The sequence below is a fragment of the Patagioenas fasciata genome, chromosome 18, assembly GCF_037038585.1.
Source record: "Patagioenas fasciata isolate bPatFas1 chromosome 18, bPatFas1.hap1, whole genome shotgun sequence".
Classification (NCBI taxonomy): Eukaryota; Metazoa; Chordata; class Aves; order Columbiformes; family Columbidae; genus Patagioenas; species Patagioenas fasciata.
In genome coordinates this window covers 2,498,105-2,521,474 of record NC_092537.1, presented here as the reverse complement: position 1 = coordinate 2,521,474, position 23,370 = coordinate 2,498,105, and the positions used below count along the sequence as shown (strand labels likewise).

At 54.9% G+C, this 23,370-nt stretch overlaps 2 protein-coding genes across 2 annotated transcripts in view; one reads left to right on the top strand and one right to left on the bottom strand.

Moving 5' to 3' along the window:
* Nucleotides 1-1,924: 1,924 nt before the first annotated feature.
* Nucleotides 1,925-10,884, bottom strand: SLC16A6 (solute carrier family 16 member 6). The gene is made up of 6 exons (XM_065852710.2): nt 10,613-10,884; nt 8,406-8,650; nt 7,660-7,803; nt 6,780-6,908; nt 5,058-5,879; nt 1,925-4,449 (listed from the first exon to the last, which is right to left on the bottom strand). Exons 2-6 carry the CDS (start codon nt 8,638-8,640, stop codon nt 4,223-4,225), a joined length of 1,557 nt encoding a protein of 518 aa, XP_065708782.1. The 5' UTR covers nt 8,641-8,650; nt 10,613-10,884; the 3' UTR covers nt 1,925-4,222.
* Nucleotides 9,495-23,370, top strand: part of ARSG (arylsulfatase G) — a 25,901-nt gene continuing 12,025 nt past the window's right edge. Inside the window, exons 1-8 of the mRNA XM_065852709.2 lie at nt 9,495-9,780; nt 16,946-17,631; nt 17,940-18,127; nt 18,540-18,587; nt 18,659-18,770; nt 19,069-19,206; nt 21,725-21,915; nt 22,559-22,639. Of these exons, the coding sequence (XP_065708781.1) occupies nt 17,396-17,631; nt 17,940-18,127; nt 18,540-18,587; nt 18,659-18,770; nt 19,069-19,206; nt 21,725-21,915; nt 22,559-22,639 (994 nt within the window). The 5' untranslated portion in view covers nt 9,495-9,780; nt 16,946-17,395. The remainder of the gene's footprint in view (nt 9,781-16,945; nt 17,632-17,939; nt 18,128-18,539; nt 18,588-18,658; nt 18,771-19,068; nt 19,207-21,724; nt 21,916-22,558; nt 22,640-23,370) is intronic.

Sequence of the window (23,370 nt, the reverse complement as noted above, 5' to 3'; positions counted from 1 at the left end):
CTTTATGCTGGCGCGGCCACGGATTTGCAAATCCTGCAAGTAAAAGTCCGTGTGAGCGAAACCGGGGAGGGGAAAACTCTTGTGTTTCGCTGTGAGGCTCTGCAGAGGTGCCCGGAGCAGCGGGAGGCACGAATGCACCATGGCTGCAACCCAGTGCCTCCAGCCGCTGGCACCGCGGGATGCCCGCAGCCCTTCCCGCGCGTCCCTGCTGGGGACCGGGGGTCCTGTCTTTTGCTGGGGACACCAGGAGCGAAGTAATTCCATTGGGCAGTGGCGCTTTCTCTCTCAGCCTTCAAAGCCAGGAGTTAAAGGGATGTTTTCCTAAACCCGACCTGTGAAGCATCCTTAAGAGGAGCTTAAGGGAGGGAGGAAGGCTGCTGCTCGGGCTTGCATCACCCTGAAAATTCAGGTCATGTTTACTACGGGCAGCTGGAAAATGATGATCTCAGATGCTAACAAGTAACATCTGAAGGGAAGCATTAAAACATTCGAGCTGTTTTGTAAGCACCTACTTTACTTTTTTTCCGAAACCAGTTTAGCTATTTTTAAAGATTCATTTCTCTCCTTAAGTGCCTGGTGTCGGCTTATCTAAAATAAGTGAAAAAGAACAAGAGGTTGCCCTTCCTTTTAGTTTCAAATGGAAAAATGATTTTGTTGGGGTTTTTTTCTTTTAAAAAAAAAAGACCCCAAGCCAACAAACCGACCCACTGTACAGCTTCCTTTCTGCTTCGGAAGGACGGTCTGAGGGCTTTTTGTCCTTCTGCAAGCTGACCTTGTGTAATTTCCTTTATTTACATTTGGCTGGCACTGGCCTCATTGACTGCAAGAGTTTATACAACCACTTTTGAGACGAATACCGAGGCTCACAGGAGTGAGTTCTGCCCCGTGTTGTCCTCTTATTTACTGGTTAAAGCAGACGTACAATGCTACCAAATAACTATTCTCAGCCTATTTTGCTCTGGCCATAACGCCTTCATACCAGCATAGCGGAGGTTGTGGGCAATTGATTTAAACCAGGTGGGAAAAATTACTCAAAATTGTTTCTGTGCAGGGAGACATCTGATAGTGTTACAGTATTATGTGCTTTTATTTATGTGGACAGTGTGCAGCCTTTGTAATGCTTTTTGGCTCTCTTTTTTTTTCTGGTCGGTTGGTTGTTTTTGAGGAAGCCGTTGCAAATAGTGTTTGCTCACTGCTGTAATTGAGCCAGAGTCAAATTTGGAGACAGATTATCTTCCTGGGACTTTGGTATTTGCGTTAAGCCTGTGCCGCTTGCATACGTGATCACCTCTGTTCTGGGACTTCTGAAAACAAATTGTACTTAGTAAGTATCAGTCGTCTGATGATTCCTTCAACAAGAAGCTCAGAGGAAAGTCTACTACGTGCATTATTGATATTTGGAGTTAAGCGGCACGGCGGCTTTGTAGGGTTTGGTGGTGCTGGGAGTTACGGGCAAAGCGGGGAAGGGCGATCTCAGCTGCTGTAAGAAAGAAATCAGGTTTGAGGGAGAGAAAATTGCCCCTTTAGCGCAACTATCCTGCTATTTAGTAGCTTGATTTCTGAGCCGCCTCGCCTGGCACGGAGAAAGTATTCTGCAATTCAAAGAGATGATAAAATAATTACATGATTGCATGCTTCTTGAAGGCACAGGGATAATGTTCCTAAGTGCCACCAATTCAGTCCCGGCTCAGAAGAAAAGGCTCCTCCTAATCAGGGCTCCCCGGGTGAGGGTTTACAAGAGCACCCTTGAGGTCAGCGCTAATCCACCAGCTCCCAAGCAACTCTGCTGAAGGAATGCGGGGTTGCCCAATTTGCAGGGTAAACACGCTCCTTAGGGCTGGGGAAGCGGCGTGTGGCTGCGAGAGCCCGCGGGACGGGAGGATGGAGGAAAGGGAGAGGAGGAAAGTTTATCCATTTTATTTAAAAAAAAAAAAAAAAAGGAAAAAAATTATTGCAAAACTCAGTGTTTTTTAGAGTATTTCCAGAGTCCACTAGGTACGGAACAAACACACCGGTACATCCCGCTTCGAGCGCGTTAAAGCCGGCTCCTGGGTCTGCTGCCCGCACACACACATTCGCACTCGCTCCCCTGCTCGTGCCGCGACACAGACAGGGACAGAAACGTACTGTGAGGTCAGTGACAAACGGATCGTTTCATCTGTATTGGAAATTGTTGTACAAAAAAAAAAAAAAAGAAAAACTAAATTACAGTAGAACCTCGCAAATCTGCAGAACAGGGAGCTTCCACACACACGCAAAACCCGCACGCCTTATTCCACTTCCAAGCAGAGTCGTAATAGCAAAGTGCTGTAGTGAGGTCTCGTATCACAAAGACTTCCATAATCTTACAATTATAGGCTACAGAACATTTACCAAAACGCTTGAAGTATCATAAATTAACAATAAATTAAAAAAAAAAAAAAGAAGAAAATAAAAGAAAAAGCACATCTGAACGTGACATAGTTCTTTTGTTCGTGTACTCACTGGTTCACAAAACTCGAGTTGTGGGTCGGGGATGTTCCAGTCCTGGGGGTAACGCTGCGAGGTTCTGCTGGCTGGGTAAAGTGCTGAGGCAGAGAAAGGACGCGAGACCGCGGGTCCCGGGCAGTGAGGATGAACTGCTCTAGTAGCTCTAGCAGCCACTTGCTTGCAAGAGTGCCTGCTTTTCTTTTTTCGTTTTGTTTTTTTTTTTTTTGGACATCTAAGACAGAAAAAATAAATCAAGCACCTTCCCCCCCCCCCCAAAGAAAAGGCTTTTTTTTTTTTTTAAGGAAAAAAACAGATTGTCCCACATTTCTATGGCTGGTAAAATACAGACAGGTCAGCGTAGCAGTTAATGCGTGATGCCACTTCCACTTAAATACACAGAAATGTTGGTTTGGGGATGGTTTCTTCCCCCCACCCCAAACCAAACCAGATTTATTAATTGTCCCCCTGAGTTGCCGAGAGGCGTTAAGATGCACAGAGGTGGGTAAGCAGCAAGCTTGTGTCGCCGGGAGTGGGAATCTCTCCCATTAAGACTAAATGAACAGCTAATATGTTGGTTTTCATTGTTCCCTTCACACCTTCCATGTGCACAGGCTCTGCTTTGCTTCTCACTGAAGTCAAAACTGACTTTGGGAGAGCCAGGGAAGGGGGTACAGCCCAGACCACCACACTTGGGGATGGGTACCGGGGTCCCATGTCCACTGGGGATGCGGCAGAGATTTCCTTGTGCACCTGTAAGCGAAGGTTTGGGGTCCATTAAGACACGCTGGGCTGGGTACGGCAGCAGAGCCGGGTCCATGGACACCAGCTCAGGCCTTTTGGAAAGAGGTGCTGGATCTGTGGTTTACTATTATTTTTTTCCTTATTAAATAACAACTGGGTTATCTAAGACCTACCTATTAAAAACAGCTACACTAGGCTGTAAGTTTCCCAACAATTTCACAAGCTAGCAATACAAGATGGGTATTGAAGAGATCAATGGAAAGACAGCTTTCTGTTCCGCAAAAGATGATTTTTCCTCTCCGGTTATTTAAGCTAACCTCCTTTAACAATCTTAGAATAAATTAATAAATACTAGTTAAATTAGAAACAGTACATCAGATCTGGCTATCAACAGAAAACAGTTCTCAGGATACCAATCGGGAGAAGAAAAATGATCTTATGAAATATGTGCAGCAATAACTGGCCATAAAGACATACAGAGCCCTCTGATTTCCCAGCATTTGTGACGTTCAAGTGAATTAGAAGAACCTTAGCACTGGTTTAAGTCGGCTGTCTAGCTTAGTCTCCTCCTCAGGTCTAAACCACGAGTCTTCCAGAAGAAGAGTCAGTTGGCGACCGGTGGGGTACGAAATGCTCGTCTCCAGTTCGTGTCATCGGGGTCCTGGCTGTGACAGAGGGTGGGTGAGGACGGGAGAGGCTGAGCTGCTTCTGCTGTCACTCTTTGTGTTCTTCTGGGGTCTTTACCTACGGTTGTTATCAGGAAAGCAGGAGTGCGCATCTCATCTGCATGCTGGACACGAGTTATGTGGCTATCCCTATTTTCTATGGAGCTTTCCATTGTTGGTTAAAAAAGTTCTAATGATTAAAAAAAAAAAAAGGTTGGTGGCAACTGTTCGTGTTTAAAATTTCCCATTCCCTTCAGAATGTAGTTTTAAAATGTGGAGCAGAGCCGACGTTCTCCCCAGTCTCACGCCGAGCACGTTCGATGGAGAAGGAGCAGGGTTGGTTTGTTCTACGCCGCGCTGTCACAGCCTTTTCCTGAATTTTCTGCCTTTCCAATATCCATTTCAATAAAGTCCTCTGGCAAGTCGGGTGCGACCTCGGCCGCGCTGTCCTGCCGGCGGCACAGCCCGGCCTTGCACGGCCTCACCAGGGACAGGAACACGGCGCCCAGGACCATGCCGGCAGCACACGAGTAAAAGGCTGAGCTGTAGTTTTGTGTCGTATCCACTAAGACACCTGCAGAAAACACATTTGCAGCAGTTAGCATCAACTGGCTATCCCCTCGTCCTTGCCCGTCCATCCCTCCTATAGGAGTTTTAATCCGCATCGTTACATTTGCGATCAAAAGACACTCAACGACAAACAGATGCTGCCTTAAAAAAGTAAAACCACCCTGTTCGGGGGTATGTAGCGTCATCTTCAGGCAAATCAGGGACACTCTGCGCTGCAGGGATGCCAAGCCCAAGAGGCATCAGTCATCTCTTTATTATGTTAGAGGCTTCACCTTTCTGCAGCGTGCGGTAGAAACACATGCACGGTGAAAGCGATTTGTTCCTACTGTTTGCTAGAGCCTGAAGCGGTGCCAGGTTTGGGTTTCCAACAGGAGCAGGGCAGCACTGCAGCGTTTCCCTTCACTCGAGGTTCCTCGGTGGAATCTGCCTCATCGGTGGGACGCTGCAGAGCTGCATTGCAGCACAATCCTGGCTCCCGGAGCCTCCTACCACCACTTCCAGGGCTTTTTGGATAGTACTATCATCAGCACTGCCAGAGCGCTTTCTAGACAGAGATCAGCACCCATAACTGTCTAACCCACCCAAACCCAAAGATCAAAGTTTTAGAGTTACCTGCAAGGGGTGGTCCAGCCAACCCAGCTAAGCTTTGAATAAAGACGTAGACTCCAGCTGCAGAAGACATCTTTGCGATGCCCACCACATCGTCTTCTGCCAGGAGGGGAATGTGTGTGCCCGCTACCGTTCCCAGCATGAACCCAAAAAATATGCTACATGTCATCAAGCCCCAGAATTCCGAGGCGAAAGGGAAGGCAAACAACGCTACGGAGAGCAGAACGACGCAGATGAGTTCAATGTAGATCTTGCGGATGGGCTTTTTGTTGAGAACCCAGCCAGCTGAAATTCTTCCAAAGACCTCGGCGATGGCCATGGCCGACAGGATGTACGCAGAGTGGTCTTTGCCGATGCCAAGGCTGAGGCTCAGGGGGATGATGTAAAGAGAGGGGGCGAAGAAGCCCAGGGTAGCAAACAGGCCAAAGAATGCATAACAGATAAAGCTATAGTCTCTCATCACAGAAAAGTCCAGTAGTTTGGTTTTTGGTTCTGGAGGGGTGCTGTTATTTTCAACAAGTACCTGTACGTTTTCCTTTGGTTCTTCACTTTTGGGCTCTGCTTTGGTGTTTCCAGGCACATTGCTGGGTGAGGTAGTTATTTCTACTCCTGAGTCTATGGACTCTATTGAGGTGCGTGTTTGCTCGTTTTCAAGCATGTACTTTGTCTCCGTGGGCTCCTCCGGAGGCTGCGCTTTCACTTCTTCTTGCTCTTTGATGACGATGGGCCGCAGCAGTGCTCCACACACAACGATGCTCAGCTGCAGCACCCCAACAGACAGGAGGCTGTATCTCCAGCCAATCTGCTCCTTCAGAGCAGTGATTGCTGAGGGAAAGAGGGCAGAAGAAGAGGAAAGCGTAACTAGAAAAGCCTGTGGTTACACCAAGGAGCTATTTGAATGTACAGCTAGGGGAGCGACTGAAGCTTCATCACTGGAAGGTCCCAAGGACCTCGCAGAGGCTGAGCATGGGTCCCTCTGCCCAGGGCCACCCAGGGGCTGGCACCCACCCTTCTCCCACCAGCCACCACAGACAAGATCTAGAAGTTGCACTGAACACGTGGCTAGCAGAGCCATCCTCTAGGTAGCCACTTGTGAGGTCCCAGCGAGCTCGGGATGCGCGAGGACAAGGCGGGGTTTATTTTTAGTGAACCAGAGCAAACTCAACACTTCGAGTTTCCTCTCAGCTGACCCCACCCTGAAACCAGCTACCAGAGGAAGTCTGAGCTCGGCTCTAAGGTGCATGTTAATTACAAGCCCTCATTTGCAAAGCTGCTTTGCCGTGGGTATGAGCTGAAGACAAGCGTGCACAGACCACCTGAACTGCAGGGCACACGCGGTGCCGGGGATGCGCTGCCTGGGGACAGGTCCCCAAAACCCTGCAGCACTTTGGCAGCACAAGCGAAGCACGAGCCCACTAACCTTTAGGAGCAGATATGTGTACTGCAAGTGTTTTAAATAGCTGAAGTTTCTCAGTCTTATTTTTAGCCCGCTGGATCTATATAGGGAACCTGGCGGGCTGTGTATCGGGGAGGCACGTCCTGCTCTGGCAGGCAATGCTGGGGAGCGCTCAGCCACCGTTAGACCCGGCTCTAGGATTACTTGTAACCCTGCCTGCGTGACACAAGGTACACCCTGGTATCAATGGCCTTTGCCTCCCGTTTGGTTGGGAAAAGGATGGGAGCAGCGTTGTGATTTAGGCAGGCGCATATAAACTGGTACCGTACCTGGTGCAAAGGAGAAAACGGCAAAACATTCCCCTGTCGATGCCACTGCTGTGACCAGCGAACGTCTTTTGTCAAAATACTGTGATAAAATGGTGACAGTCGGGAGGAAAGAGAGGCAGTATCCAAGGCCTGTGAATAAATGCCAAAAATTGCCATAACAACAAGTAAGGGAGGGGGAAACACCGATGCGAGAACACGTTAAGTCAGCTTTCCCAGTGGCGAGATTACAGAATCATTTCGGCCAACTCAGCAAGTCACCCTGGAAAAAAAATCATTGGGGAAACCAGAATGTTATTTTTTTTTTAATTGGAGGGGAAAAAAATTAAAAAAAAAAAAGAAAAACCAAAATAAAACAAGAGACCCAACCTCCCAAGCCTACTACGTAATTCCTTCTGTTCCCAAACAGCCAGCAGGGTCCGCTTTGAGGACCTCATCTGCTTAAAGAGTTTGAGCCTGTAGCAATTGCTCTCCTAAGCAAGGCAAGCACCCGGCCATGGATGCGAGCAGGACACCCAGGCCAGATTAGAGAGGGGGAAAAGTAGCAGGAAAATAAAAAGAGATGGGGGGAGAGGTTAGAGGATTTGACCCCATGAACAGCTTTCATCTCCCCAACAATCCCAGTCAACCAGAAGCCACCAGTCCAGCTGCGCTAGCACACTGGTCTGCGGGACCCAGTCCTGAGCTGGTCCCCAGGATGGCACAGGGCACAAAGCGAAGCGTCCAGCCCCAGCCACCACCTCTGCTGGGACGGTGATGGCAGCTCAGAAGGGGCAGCAGCGTTTCTCAAGCACTCCCTGTGTCGTGGGCAGTAAAACCCCCCTGGCCAGAAGCCGCAGGAGCCAGCAAAGCGTTGGGCAGGTACGGGAACAGGATGACTCACCAGAGATGACACCGATGGTGACGTACATGTCCACAACAGTGCGGGCAAAGGAGGCGATGACCATGCCGGTGCTGATCAGCACCCCTCCGGCCATCACCACCAAGCGGTGACCAAAGCGATTGCTCAGGACCGTCGACAGAGGAGCTGGGTGGGTGGGAGAGGAAGAGGGACGTGGTCAACACCCAAGGCAGCACCTTCACCAGGTACCATCTCCTCCGGGGTGCTCCCTGCCTCCCCGCCCAGGTCCCCAGGACACGCCACGTCCCCAGCAACTGGCGTCACACAGCAGAGCATCGCCCCAGAGCCATCCTCGGAGCACTGCACAGTGTTTAGGATGTGCTAAAAAACCTCATCAGAAGAGACCAGGACAGGTGTATGACAGCCTGGGACAAACCTGCAGCAGCATCCACAGGCACCAGTGGATTTCAGTGAAGCTCAAGTTATTTCTAATCATTTTCACTACGGATTTAGGCTTCCAGACTCTTGGTTTTCAACCTTTGCTGATGAGAGCTGAACAGCACCACAGACCATGTCCCAGTACCGCACAGCAGCACATGAGATGGGGCTCGAAGGGGCTTTTGGGCTGAGACAGACATTTCTTGTTATTTCAGGAGCACGCAGCCTTTATGGCTGTTATTTATCATGAAGCCATTAGGGACATAGAAGTCAGAGGTACCGGGTCCCCATATGCTGAGTCAGCAGCACGACTGCCCCTTGCTCTCGCGCGGAACGCCTGTTGCCCTTACCTGTGAAGGTCTGTACAAACACACAGATGGATATTATCCAGGATATCCTGCTGTTGGTTTCGTCAAAGCTTTCCATCAGGTCATTAAAGAAGACACCAAACGATTTTATAATGCCGTACGTTAGAGCTTCGACAAAGAAGAAAGCAAAAGCAACTGTCCAACCCCATCCTCCATCAGGCACTTTAGTATAAACATTTGGAGTGGTGCACGGCATTTTTACAGCTTTGACCGTCATTTTTTTTGATCTGGAAAAGAGGGGAGAAAGAGCCAGGCATCAGTTTAAGATGAATTTTCCCGAAAGAGGCCTAGCAGCTCTAACATCCCCAACGCAGCACAAGCCGGTCCCTTTGCTGCCAGGGGATTAAATGCAGGAGTTTGGCTGAAGTTTCTGCCTCGGTCACCCCACCAAGCTCGTTTCCTTTGAGCCAGGACCAGAAACTCTCTGCTCAGCACCCGGGCGAGCTGTTCCCATCAGCACAACCCAGCGCCTGGGAGCTGTCATTTGCATTTCGGTGCGTGGGGGTGGATGGATGCAGTTCGTGAAAGATCCACCGCGGGACCCAGCGCGGGCTCCGTGAGTTCCTGCAGGAGCTCCCCAGGAACACCCGTCCCCCCCCGCCACACCCTCCCGCCTGCCCTGGGGTGGCCGGTGGCATCTCGGTGCCACCCGTTTGCTGTGGGGTGGGAGTAGGATACAAGCCACCGTCGCACCCCATGGTGTCCTACACCCACCGAGCAGATGCTGGCACTCGGGGTGCTGGTACCTCCTTGGGAACCAGCCCGTTCCCCAAAATGGCTGCTCCAGGGCTGCCTGCAATGCTGTACCTGGTAACAAGAGGTGGGGATGAGCCCTGCTGCCACCAGCTCCCTGTGTTGTCCCCTGCAGCCCTTGGGGGTCACTGCCACCCCCAAGGCATGAGGAGGCTGCAGTCCTAAGGGCTGCCAGGGTGGGGATCACCCCGTAATGCACGAGGGGGGTCCCTCCAGCCCTGCTGCTGTCATCGGGGTGCTGTGGGTGCGCAGGGACAGTTTTTGTCCTGCCCGGGGCTCCAAGCACCGCCGCACCTGGCGGCGGGGGCGACAGGGACAGTCCGGGGCCAGGCGCCGGCGCTGGCTGCAGCGGCCACCCCGGGAGGGGACCCCGCGGTGGCCGCGTCCCCACGGCCGCCGTGTCCCGGGCACAGCGTGAACCTGCGGCTCTTGCGGGCGGCGTTTCCTCCCTCCCCGGCAGCCACCAGGCATTTCCCTCCTCCATTTTCTACTCCAGATCACCGGCGCGACTTTTCTCGGCAGAGGAAGCCCCGAGCGGCTCCGGCAACGCTTCCCCATCCCACGGGGGAACTTTCTCACGGAGATTCGCTCACTCTGTGACCAGGCGAGTGCGTGCGCGTCCCCGGTGCCACCGGCACCCACCGGGGACCCGTCGGCGGCCCCACGGGAGCCTGGCTGGGGTGGGGGATCGCAGGGACCCACCCGAGGGGTCCCCTGAGCGGGACGGGGGGTGTCTCAGCACCCCGCGGACCCCTCTGCGGTGCAGCACGGTGGGTCAGGGCTGGTGCGCGGCTCCTGTGGGGGCTTTTCTGCCGAGGGATGGAGCGAGGCGTGGGCTCCAGCATCCCTCCGGTGCTGCCGGCACCCGGGCTCGGCTGCAGCCCGGGGCGGGCGGGGGGCAGGACCCACCACCGGCTGCCCAGGCGGGAGTTGAGCCTCTGCCTAAAGTTTGTGGGAAGTGCCTGGATACCCCCCCGGGAGAGGCAGCGGGGCTGCAATGAATTCCTGTGTCACTGCACAAGGCATGGTGGGGAGATTAGATTAAAAGGAAGCACGCTATTCAGAAGCAGAAAACAAGAAAAAGACAAACCCCAAACTACAAACCTTGGTGGACATTATGTACGTTTGAAAATTAAAAGAAATTATGATGGGAAGAAAAAAAAAAATTAAAACGCTAGAGCTCAAGGGCCCGGCGTGGCCCCCCCTTCCCTGCATCACTTTCCGAACATTTCAGACCTGATTTCTGCATTGCCACCGCCGCACCGGCTCCTCGGCGGGCGCCGGGGCCGCCAGCTAAAAATAAAGGGATGCGGAAAAGGGGAGGGGAAGCAAAAGCGGAGGGGAAATAAAAAGATAATAACAAGAATAATTTTGTAAAAGCAAACAAAGCCACCCCCCTTCCCTCTCCCGGAGTCCCCGGGCGGGAGCCCACTCACCGGGCGGCGCTGGGTGCTGCGGCGGGCTAGGGGCTGCGCATGGCCGGGGCAGGGCGGGCGGCGACCCTCGGTGGCGGGGACCGAGGGTGGGGAGGGGACGGGGGGTGGTGAGAGGAGGTGTCCCCGCTGCCCGCCGGCCGCTGCTGCTCCCGCTGCCCGCGGCGGCGGCTGCTCTGCGCTCGCTCCCAGCCCTTATATACCGGCTGGAGCCGGTCTCCGCCGGCGGCTCCGCAGCGCCATGTGCGCGCCGGGCCCGGCTCGCCCCAGCGGCGGCACCGCGTGTGCGGCGGAGGGGGCGGCGCTGGCGGCGGGGGGAGCGCGGTTCCCCCCCATCTCCGCTTCCCCCGGGCCGGCCCCGCTCTCCCCCCCCGCCCCGGGCCGGCACCTGCCGGAGCGGGCTGGGCTCCCCCCGGCCGGGGCTGCAGCGGCGCCGGGCACAGCAGGTCCCCGCCGGTTCGGCCGAGCCGGAGCCGCGGCCGCGCTGCGGGGAGGGCGCCGCTTCCCCGGGGGTCGCGGGGTGGGGGAGCGGGGAGAGAACTGCGGGGGCAAAAACTCGGCCGGTGCAAAGGGCAGATGGAGATGTGGGGACCCCCCGGCGCTCCCCTCGATGAGAGGGCTTGGGTCTCCCCCGGCACTTCCCCCTCCCCATGGCGGGGGCTCTCGGAGCGCGCTCCGGTTTGGTGCCGAAGTTTTGAAGCCCTTTGTTTGCAGAAAGGGCCTCGATCTCTTTTATGGGAAAGGGATGAGATGGTGCAAGTTGGGGTGCGGGCAGAGGGTTCCCCGGCACACGTTAGGCCCTTGGGGCAGCGGTTTCGGGATCAGCCGCCTGCATCCCTCTGAGCCCCGCAGCAGCAGGATGTGGCGCCAGGAGCATCCCCGGTTGGGACACACAGCGGAGCAGGATCCGCCGTCCCGTTTGTCATGTGAGGCACTGGGAGCGGGACAGGAGCAGCTGGGGTGGGGCCGAGCACACACAGAAACCCTGCACATCGTTACTGAGGATGCTGCCATCCCCTCTGTGCTCCAGCGATGTGGGCAGCGCGCATTGCATTTTTAGGGGAAAACGTCTCCTTCATGTAGGGAACTTCAAAAGTAGTGATTTGTGAGTCAAACTGGAAGCAGGCGAGACCAACTCACCATTTATATGGGTGGAGGGGAAGGGAGTGGGGGGAGAGCATGGGGTCCTTCCCCCAGTCATCAGTGCCCAGCAAAGGGGGATGCAACTGAAGTGATGAGCGCTTTAGGGTTTCCCCTAAATCTCCCTGAAATCAGTAAAGAAGAGGGAAAAACTGACAGCGCTGTGTTTCCCGGCTCACTGTGCCACTGCGACCGCTGCATCCCGGTGCCGGCCTCGGTGCGCTGGGCACGGATGGTGCTGCCGGGGAGGTTCTGGAGCCTCACGCTGTTTTTCAGGGTCAGTGGCTTTTGCAGGCGGCTCAGCATGGAGTGGTGACCAGACCCCTCCTCACCTGCCCTCCCGCACTGGCCCCGGACCCCACTGCAGTTTGCTGGCTTAAACTGGAACCTGGTGGTTCTGGTTTGTACCCCTGGAAAAACCACCCAGGTTAAAATGTCCCTTCAGTACCTCACCCACTGGCAGGAGCTGCTACTTTTGATTTGGCAGGAGCCCCTTTTCTTGACATTTTTTGGCACAATGGGAGTTGTGAGTGAGGCGGTGCGGGTAAGGCTAGAGGACAGCAGGGGCAAAACTCAGAAAACTTCTGACAAATCAGGCAAATTAGTTGTTGCTTTCGCTCGGTAACTTCGAGAAAGCTGCCACTGCTTTCTCATGACTATGCTGGTCCAGTGGCTGCTGCCTCCAGCAAGCCGCTGATGCTCTTGTCCTCACAGAGAGGTTTTGGCAGCTTTGTCTCTCGCAGTTCCATCCTGAGCAAGTTAAAATCCAGGCGCTGGGCCTTGGGGAGCAATGGGGACTGCACCCTATGTATCTTTGGGGAGCCCCGTGTCACCCCGTCCTGCAGGAAACCCTTTCATCCAAGAGGTTCTGGCTTTCCCGGGTATGGATCAAGGGCGACCAGCTCGTCTGGCCTCGAAGAAGAGCCGATATCCCACTACACAAACTTCTCCTTGAGAATGGGTCGCCCTCGCCGAGTTGTAATTCTTCCTGGCAGCGACAGTGCAAGTGGTTGTGGGACAACAAAAGAGGTTTGTGCCTCCAGGGGAGAAACAAGAATGCAAATATCTTTGGCATGAAAAAACAAAGGCGATTTACTCCTTGGTATTTCTTGTCAGTACTTTGCATCTGTCTGTGCTTCACCTTCTCATTCCTTTCCTTTGGGCTTTCCAAGTGCAATAAGGCTTTGAGGAGCCATGGGGGTTGGAGGGGCCCAGGGGAAAATGGGGCTGACGGCTGCAGCCTCTCTGGCCCAGGGCTTCCCAGCTCTGCTGTTAAATGGTTTTCCCCCCCTATTTTTTGCCCATTTTAGGGGAATTTCCCCTGCTGCAACCTGGACTCGGATAGGGCTTGGCCGTGTCTTGCCAGGACACCTTGCCCCAGCACATCCACCCTGGGTCCATTCCGTGCCTGGCACCAGGACTGATTCTCCATCTTCCCAGGGACTCCTGCACCGCTGCCAGCCTGGGTGCATGGCCGGTGTTTGCGGGTCTGTACACCACAGCAAAGGAGAGCAAGCGTCCCGTCCGCGAGCATAAATCAGCCAGGAACTGGAAAACAAGGCGGGCTGAAAACAGCGAGGGAGCGCAGGCCCCTGCTTTCTGCCGCCGGATGGGTCAGGGACTTCCAGTTCATTTATTCTGCCTGGGTTCGCCCAGCCCTGCTCGGCATGTGTAATGTTTTCTCTGAAAGACCCAGCAGTTCCATGGGTGAAAAACATTCTCCTGTCTCAGGAGCTGGCAGAAATCCTAGTAAATCTGCAGAAGTATGTTTTTGTCGGTGCTGCTTATTCTGTTAGGGGAACTAGTATAAACTATTCCAGTAGAAAACCTTTTCCCGGAATAAAGTCTTGACTCTGTTCAGAGCATTGTCAGGATAGCTGTACCGAGAACGGAGCTTTGCTGGTAAACACGCTGGGACCGAGGAGGCCTAACGGGGCTGGCGCAGAGCTCGAGCACCCTCTGCCCCGTGGATAAACCCCTCACGAGGCACCTGCTGTGCTCAAATCAAAAAGAAAACCTATGCGTGGTTAATTTGCAAATGAAACAGGTGCTTTTTTCTCCCCCCTGAAAGCCTGTCTGTCCCTGCCGGGATGTGCCAGCGTCCATCCCTTCCAAGCTGTGGCTGAGCGTCCCCCCATGGGCTCAGGGTCAGCGCTGTGAGCCACGCCGTGGGGACATATCCCAATTCCACGTCACCGTGGGGTCAGCACACAGCTCGAGCCATCGCTTGTTCTCCCTGCCTCAGTTTCCCCACGCCAGCTGGCACAAGGGGTGATGCTGGGAACCCCCAGGGTGGTCCTGGGATAACAGCGGGTGCCTGGGCCGGGTTGAGTTTCTCATCACCCACTGCAGCCTTATCTCCTCGCGGCTGGGATGGGGATGCCTGCCGGGGCTGCCGGCGCGGGTTTGGGCCAGAGATCAGAGCGGTGACGCCCGGGGCGCGGTGTGAGCCCCGGGCGCTGGCAGGGGACGGCTCGGCGCAGCTTCAAAGGGCGGCAGGTTTTTCTGGGCTTCGGCTGCTGCTTTGCTCTCCAGGCAGGCGTGAAAATGTGAAAGAATGTGAAAAATGTGAAAATGATCGTGCTGGCTCCAAGATTTGTAAACTTCTGGTTAATGTGTAATAAATACATGACAGATAGTCCCAGTGCTGGGTGGGCGACTGCAGCCGCTTGGTGGTGGCACAGCCAGTGGTGGCCGGTGGCATCCCCACACTTGTGGCATCTGCCCTCGCTTGTCCCAGGGCCAGCCCCAGGGTGTCCTGGGCGGCACTGGTTGGAGAAGCTTTGGGGCTTTTCTAAACTGGTTTCGACTTATCTCCTTGTCTTTATGTGAATGCCTTGTCTGGCTTGCAAAACTGCATTTTATTGTATGTGTTTAATTGCTCCTGGTGCAAGGTGCGTGCTCTGAAGCCCAGCTGCAGTGTCCAGCCCGAGCGATGCCGGCGCCGTGTGGTGAGGAAGCCGGTGCTGGTTATCCAGAGGTTTTGGTTCTTGGCTGAGATTCCACCCAGGTAGCTCATGGGGCTGTAACCACCAGTGCAGGATTTTCTGCCTGGTGATGTGCCACAACAGCCGTGTTCCCCCAGGGCAATCTCTTCTGAGTCACTTATTCTTTGGAAAAATAGCTGTAGAAATGTGATAGGGGAGCAGGGATGCTGCTGCAGGTCCCAGCACAGCGGTGAGTGGGGAGCGGGGTTTGTCTCAGGGAGGGTCCCCAAAAGCGCCCTGACACCACTGGAGGATGTGCCATGAGTTCAGAGCTGGCAGAGCCTGGATTCGCCTGGGAATTCGAGATAAAAAGGGTTGGGGAGGCATTTCTGCCAAGGAGCTCGGAGGAGAACGTGTTGGAGTTGATGCCAAGGGGTGGCCTCATGCTCCGCTGGGGTTTGGACCTGCTGGGGACAAGGACAGTTCTGCAGGAGCCTCACCAGCGTGTCCCACTGTCCCCAGGATGTGTTCCACCTCTCCTGCAAACGGCCTCTGAGCATCAGAGATCAGAAAGTTTCGTCTGACTCTAATGCATAAATTTCAGCCCTGGATGATTTTCCTCGGTAATTTAGAGAGAAGAGAGTGTGCTTTGGTAGTTGTGTCATCCCGGCGTCCCTCCCCAAAGTAAATGGGGAGGACAGAGGTATGGGGGTTTGACTCCCTTGGGTTTTGCTTGGTTTTTCTGGGTGCTGATGGGGTCCCCAGTGCACACGTCCTGACCAGAGGGCTGAGAAGGGGCTGGGGTCGCCCAGGACTAATCCGTCCTGTTCCTATGGAGCTGGTGACTCGATTTTGTGCTTTCCTGGGTCCAACTGGGCTCAGCTCCTGAGTGGGGATGTGCGACCAAAGCAAGGCTGCCCTGGTCAGGCACCCATCCCCAGAGATACCCCAAGGGCTTTCCAAAGAGATTGCAAAGGGAATTTTTCATGGGAAATGAAAGGTGATTTAGCCGCCACCAAACATGTCCAGATACATAATCTTGATTATTCATGCAGTTTGGTGGTTCAGGGCATGAAGGATGAGCGGTGGGTTTGCGACTGGGGTGCAGGACAGGAGCTGGGCTGATGCGCTTGGTTCCTGCAGGGCTGTGCAGCCTCTGCCGCCCCTCACCGACCCACTGCATCCCACCCGTTAATTAATGTACCGAGAACTTCGAGTTTATAAATTGATGCTCTGGGCTATGAATTATGAATGGAGTCACATCCCTGATCACAGCAGTGCTGCGCCAACACTCCTGAAGCTGCTGATCTGAGCGACAGCCCAAAGATTTTAAGATGTGAACAGCAAAACCTGGGAATAATTTGCTTTCCCAGCTACAAACCTCTTGGCCTACAGATGGGGCTCATCATATTCCCTCTCCTGCTTCCTCCTGTTGCCTCGTCCTCTTTTGTTTTCCAGTATTGCCTCCTCTCATCACCCTCCCAGTTTGTCTTTGTGGATGTTGACCTGCTTGGCTCCTATGGGAGTTGCATTGTCCACGGCATGTTCCTCCGCAAGGCTGCTGGTACCAGTTGGGGATGTCTGTCACAGTGCTGGTCCCACTGGTCCCCTGGCTGTCCCCAAGCAGGTGCAGGTCCCTGTGTCATCCCACAGCCAGTGCCAAAGCTCCTCGCGCAGGGCTCGGTGGGGTTTTGGCAAATCCCTATAGCTTCATCTCCCTTTGACCACAACCTTTTGCTCAAGACGTGTTTCATGGCTCCATCTTCACAACTGGTCTTTGGGGTGTTTGTCCTTGAACTTCACCACCACCAGAGACCAAATCCTGCCCTAAGCAGCCATATGGGCTTAATCCTGTAAGCCCAGGTATTTCTGGGTTTTATTGCTTTCTGGATTTGTCTGCATTTTTGCATTCTTGCCTGTGGGAGCAGCTCCCTCCTGGTACCCGATGGGGCTGCTGCCTGCGCGGGCAGCGCTGCCTGCTCTGACCCATCGAAGGCGTGGGGCAGCGTGAGCAGAAATACATTTAGAAAAGGAGCTTTAGCTCCCCGGGGATGACAGCACCTCAGGAAGCCACCCGAGCCCAAGCAATGGGTGTGGAAAAGGGTCACTCGTTGTTTCCAGTCCATTCCAGTTAAGCCATCATGAGCCAGGCAGCAAAATATACAAGTTCAAAGGCAAAGTCTGGGTGTCTGGATGAGCTGTTCCGCCCCATGTCGGGGCATGGGATGGATGCTGCAGGTCCTGACTGCATCTTTTTTCTCTTGCACAGGGGATGCTGTGGCTGTGCAAGGTGAAGGACGGACCGACGGTGCCAGAGCCATGACAGTTATTTATTTATCCACCTGAAGCAAGGTTGGCCGGTGCTTGGCCGAGCCGTGGAGCGGGGTCTGCACGGCAAGAGCTGTTTTTTGGACACAAACACTCCCCAGCGCAGCGAGGACAGAGGAGCTGCTGCCGCTGATCGAACCTGCTTTGGGAGGGAAAAACACCACTTTGGTTTGGTGGCTAATTAGATATTTACCAGGAAGGAAGGGAAGTTAAAAATAGGGTGACAGGGACTTCAAAGGGTGTTTTTTTGACTTCTAAGAATAACACCTTTGCTGGCGCCGATTTCGGGAATATCAGCTGTGCCTGGGTGTGAAAGACGGAGGGGACATTTGCATCGCTTTGAGGGCACAACGGCATCGGCAGGGACACGAAGGAGGGAGTTTTGGGGAAGATGAAGCCACCGATGTCCTGGCGGGGGTGGAAGGGGACGAGTGGCAGCGTGGGGACCTCGTCCCCACAGGTGGTGCTGGTGGCACTGGTGGGGCTCTGGGCACCCCTGGTAGTGTCCAGGCAGCCCAACTTCATTGTCATCCTGGCAGATGATGTGGGCTGGGGGGACCTGGGGGCCAACTGGGCAGAGACGACGGAGACCCCGCATTTGGATGAGCTGGCAGCCGAGGGGACAAGGTAATGCCTGTCCCTCCGTCCTCACCCTTCCTAGACATCCCTGGTTGCTGTGTCCCACAGCAAAGGGGGTTTCCCTCCCGTGGGGACCAGCAGGTGACAGGATTTCACTGACGTGGTTTTGGGTGCACAAGGAGGGTGGCCAGAGCTCGGTACCTCGGGGTTCAGGTCCATCCATGCCCATGAGCTTCACCCCCCGCTCCAGACCCTCATCCCTGGGCAGAAGGGGATGGATGCTGGGGAGCAGGGAGGGATGGGGCAGCATTAGACCGTGCAGGGGTTTGCAAGCAAAGTGTCTTTTTGTTTCCCAGGTTTGTGGATTTCCACTCAGCCGCCTCCACTTGCTCGCCGTCCCGTGCCTCTCTGCTCACCGGCCGCCTCGGGGTGCGCAACGGGGTGACCCACAACTTCGCCGTCACGTCGGTGGGTGGCCTCCCCCTGAACGAGACCACCCTGGCCGAGGTCCTGCGGGCGGCTGGGTACAGCACGGGCGCTATAGGTAACACCACCGCGCCGAGGGGACATCGGGGGGGAGAGGCGGGAGGGGGCTGAAGGTGCTGTTTTGCCGTTCCCTATTGAATCGGCACCTTTGTTGGGACCGAGCACATGCCAGAGGTCAGAGGATGAATCTGGTTGTTTGGGAGGGGTTAGAGAGTCACCGCCTCTGAACACAAATGCATGAAAGAGCCTTTTGAGGCTGGAGACGGTCGCTTTGCTCAGGCACGAGATACCCTGTGCATTTTTTCTGAGTTTTTGCGAAAAAAAAAAAAGGGCATTCTGGAAACACATCCAGCACAAACAAGTCGCTTTTCTTGTCACTAGATGAAAGCCCCCGGTGCTGCGGGCGCCTTGTGGGTGACAGCTGGCAGCAGCATTCATCTCTGACATGATGTTCTGTGGCTTCCACGCAGGCAAGTGGCACCTGGGACACCACGGCCACCATCACCCCAGCTTCCGCGGTAAGGCCTGTGCTGTTGGGGATGGGATGAGCTGAGCCTTGTCCCCGCCGACACCCTCGCTTGTCCTTCAGGCTTCGACTACTACTTTGGGATCCCCTACAGCCACGACATGGGGTGCACGGACACCCCCGGCTACAACCTGCCGCCCTGCCCGCCCTGCCCGCGGCACGGCACCCCTGCCAGGTACGGGGGCACGTGGTGGGGTCAAGTGCTGCTATTTGCACTGATGTTCCCAGCCTTTTGCTGTGGTCACCTCCCCTTATGCTCCATGCACACGTTTTTTTCCCCTTGTGCACCCCACAGCAGGTCAGGGAGGTGGGTTGGTCCCCAAGCACCCTGTGCCACGGGGACATCGACATCGTCCCCTTTCTGCTCCCCTCCTTGGCTGCACCTCTCTGCTAAGCCAGGAGAACAGCCGGGCTGTGCCTGCTGCTGTGCTGGTCCCTGCTCTGGTGACAAGCAGGTGGCTTCTTCCCAGCAGGATCCTGAGGAAGGACTGTTACACGGAGGTGGCCCTTCCTCTCTTCGAGAACGTCACCATCGTCCAGCAGCCCGTCAACCTCAGCAGCCTGGCAGCGCGCTACGCAGAGGAGGCGGCGCGGTTCATCCGGCGGGCGAGGTGAGATGTCACCTCCTGCCCCCTGTCCCCTGTGCCAGGAGAGCTCATGGGTCGCTGCAAACATCTGCATCACATTGGAGTGATGCTGGGGGGGACAGGTGATGCTCCGCAGTTCTTGGGGAGCAGGTGTGGGGTTTCCATGGTTTGGCTTCCCAGCTGAGGAGGAGGAAGCCACCAAGGCTGTCACCGGTGTCCTGCAGCACTCGTGTGGAAGCCTTTTGGTGCCTCTCCTCTAAAGGTATCATGTGTTTTAAAAAACACCATTTACAAGGAAAGTCGAAGCCTTTGAGCTGGGCTGTGCCTCTTCCTGGGGGTGACATGCAGCCAGATCCTGGCTGGCAGGGACGAGTGGAGGGAGATGCTGCCATTCCCCTGTCCTGTCCTGTCCTGTCCTCCATCCCCCTGTCCTCCATCCCCCTGTCCTGTATCCCCCTGTCCTGTCCTTCACCCCCCTGCCAGCTGCACCTGCGGGTATTTAAACTGGAGATTGATTGATTTTGTGGATGGGACCCCTGGACTTCAGGCTCTGCCCTCCCCAGCCCTGTGAGGACACAGGTCCCTGGGTGTGCTCTTCCCCAGAGGAGCAAAGCAGCTCCTCCAACACGATGAACCCTGCAGCCTTGCTGACGAGTTGTGTAATTTTAATCCCCATTATCAGCGGATTATGAGCTGTGACTGTGCAAAACACCTCGCTGCAGCGTGGAGGGGAAGCGCTGCCGGGCAGCTGTGTCGGAGTTCATCCCACGCCTGCATCCCGGGATAACACAGACCCGGGGAAGGGCCGCGGTGAGGGGGCCTGGGGATGTAACTGGGGACAGATTTGTGTAACAGTGGCAGACAAGGGGCTGGGCTGGGAGCAGCTTGTAAAGAAATGGCTCCTTACAATCCTGGGTGATGTTTTGCATGCACAATACCTATAGTTTACCCTCTTTGGGTACCAAGAATCGTGATGTGTCTGTGACAGGGCTGGGGGGACCCGAGCACCCAGCTGCCGCCATCCCTCCCCCTGTGCAAACCCCCAGCCCCCCGGGCTCTGAGGATGCTGTCAGGCTGTGAAACCAAGCGGCTGAGCTGTGGGTTAATAAGAAAAACCTCTCAACTCCCAGTGAAACCGAGCGGGCAAGCTCTGGGTTAATAGGAAAAGCCTTTACTCTCCCAGTAGTATTTGGGGGTTATCTGCGTTCGCGGAGAACAGGATTAAGCAGGTGTCTGCATTTTCTCGCCTCTTTGATGGCTTATTCCAGTTTTCCTCTGCCTGACTCATTCATTACAGGGCAACAAAAGAACACCGGATTTATCATCTGGGTGTTTTTTTAACCAGTCGTGTCAAGGTTGAGCAATTCGTGACAGGGAGACTTGGCTTCGCTTGAGACACTTGGAGCGCAATGAACATGGGAGCGAAAGTCAGGGACATCTGTCTCAAGTTATTGATTACACGTTTGCTCAATTTTGGGGACAATTCTGAAATGTTGATGCAAAAAGCAAATGAGAACACTGTGGTCATGATGCTGGAGTTCACCTGGTGCTCCCAGCTCGGATGTGAACCGGGGAAACGAGCTTTCCCTGCTCCGGGATCTCTGGCATCCCAAGGGGAAGATGCCATGTAGGTTTTGCCATGGGGATTTGCAAGGGGCACATCAGCACCCCCTGGCCCCCAGTGTTTCGCAGGGGTGGGTGCTGGGGGGACACAGCCCCTCGCAGGGCTCCAGCACCGCCAGGGAAGGATGCGGTAGCTCCGGGTGGGGTGGGGTTTACTCATTTTCCATCCCCAGGTGGGTGACGGGTAAAGGAAGGAAATGCTGAAACGCACGTCGGTGGGGCCCTAAAAGTGATGGGGCGGCCGGAGTTGGGCTGGGGCACATCCCTGGGATCCGGCCCCTCCCCGCCGCTCGCCATCCCACCCTTCCCCTCCAAGGTCCCTGAGGAAGAGCGGGACTCGTTGGAGGAGATAAATTTAGCTGTAAACAAGAAAACAGGACGTATCCTCCAGTGATTTAAAAGCAAACAGGCAGCGGGGCAGCGCACGACGAGCGAACGTGCCGCGGTCCCTGTCCGGGGCTGCTCGTGGCCAGTGTGAGCATCTTCTGCTGCTCGTCCTCCGCCAAAATCACCAGCGGGGGCTGAGCATTTGCTGGGAAGGGGGAGGAAGGGCCAAAATGGGTCCTGTGGAAGAGGGAATGGAGGCGGGTGGGTGCCAGGGGTGCACTGAGCAGGGTGTTGGGCTCAGTGCTGCCTGGGGGACACCGGGGGATGGAGGAAGGGACAAGCCCGTTCCAAATGGGTGGCCAGTCGACAACAGTGGCTCACGCTGGGCCAAGCATCCCCCCTGCGAGGGGAGAGGGTGCCTGGAGGGTTTGGCCGATGCACACAGGGTGATTTTTCCCCCCCGGGAGCTGCAGCAGAGGCAGGGGTGGCTGCATAGCTCCCACAGCCACTGCTCTGTGTCCCCAGGCACCCCGGTGACCTGCTGCCACTTCCCCCAACCCATCTGACCATGCTCTCCCTCTTCCCCATGCAGCGGACGCCCCTTCTTCCTCTACCTAGCCCTAGCCCATATGCACGTCCCGCTGGGGGTGTCCCCCCCGCTGCTCCCCAACTCGGGCAGGGGCATCTATGGAGCTTCTCTGAGCGAGATGGATGCGCTGGTGGGACGGATAAAGCAGGTGGCTGACAGCCACGGAAAGGGCCACACGCTCCTGTGGTTCGCAGGTACAGCAGCAAAAGTGGCTGCGGTGGCTGGGGGTGACACTGGGCGTCACAGCTGGGGTGTGTGTGGGTGTGGGGGGGGACAGGACCCGTTTGTCCCCTGCCCTTGGTGCTCTTGGCTGTTCTTGGGATGGGGAGTGAGGAGCAGCTGCGGCCAAGCTGCCCAAGGCAGTCACATCGTGGGGACATAGGGGTCTCATGGGGACATGGGGGTCCCGGGGTGCTGGGGGCGCTCAGCCGGCTGCTCCCCCCACCACCCCCTTTGGCCACGGGGCTGAACCGGCAGGGCTGTGCCTAATTAAACCGCAAATCCTCAGTCATTAAGAAGCCCAAATCCGCTCTGGCTGAGCAGCCTCCCTAATGAGGACAGGAACTGCTCCACTGCTCATTAAGCTGGTGGCAGCCGTGTCCCCCCCCGCGCCCCAGCTCTGCTCCAGCCCCTCACCGGGCACTTGGGCAGCCCCAACCCTCCAAAATAAACTTCTAGAAATAAAAATAAATAAACCCACTGCTCTCGCTAATGTGGGAAAGCATCACGGGGATGGGAGGGAGGGGCGGAGGGGTCACCTGTCCTTGCGCATCCCCCCATTGTGGAGGTGCCCTCTGGCCTCGGTGTTGCTCATGGGGATATTTCTTTCCCTTGCAGGTGACAATGGTCCTTGGGCACAGAAGTGTGAGCTGGCGGGACGCCTGGGGCCGTTCGTGGGGGCCTGGCAGAGGCAGAGAGGTGACCTGGCAGGGTGGGGGGGTCTCCTGTCCCTGGGGGGGTCGCTGCTCCCCAAAGCCCTTCGTTGCCCAGCAAGGGGGCTGTGGGGAGCATCTCACCCCCGGCCTTTCTGCTGGCTGCTGCTCGGGGCCGAGCTGCCTTGAAGACACCCCAGAATAATTTTTCTCTCCCAAGTAGTCAAGTTTTCCCCTAAAATCACTGCTGGGGTTCCCCAGTCCCTGTTACCCCAGAGCTCAAGGCTATTTTCTTTTTTTTTTGCTTTTCTCTTCTTTCTCTTATCTTTTTTTCTTTTTCTTTTTCTTTTCCTTTTTCTTTTCCTTTTCCTTTTTCTTTTCCTTTTTCTTTTTCTTTTTCTTTTTCTTTTTCTTTTTCTTTTTCTTTTTCTTTTTCTTTTTCTTTTTCTTTTTCTTTTTCTTTTTCTTTTTCTTTTTCTTTTCCTTTTCCTTTTTCTTCTTCTTTTTCTTCTTCTTCTTTTTCTTCTTTCTTCTTCTTCTTCTTCTTCTTCTTCTTCCTCCTCTTCTTTTTCTTCTTTCCTCTTCATTTTTCTTCTTCTTCTTTCTTCTTCTTCTTTTTCTTCTTCTTCTTCTTCTTCTTCCTTCTTCTTCTTTTTCTTCTTCTTCTTCTTCTTCTTCCTCTTCCTCCTCTTCTTTTTCTTCTTCCCTCTTCTTCTTCTTCTTTTTTTTCTTCTTCTTCTTTTTCTTTCTCTCCCCTGTTTGGTTATTTGTTTTTTT

Coding starts and splice junctions, on each gene's coding strand:
- SLC16A6 (XM_065852710.2), bottom strand. CDS start 8,640: ATGACGGTCAAAGCTGTAAAAATGCCGTGCACCACTCCAAATGTTTAT. Junction 7,804..8,405: donor GTTTGTACAGACCTTCACAG/GTAAGGGCAACA, acceptor CCACCCACCCAG/CTCCTCTGTCGACGGTCCTG. Junction 4,450..5,057: donor GGCTGGACCACCCCTTGCAG/GTAACTCTAAAA, acceptor TGTTTTCTGCAG/GTGTCTTAGTGGATACGACA.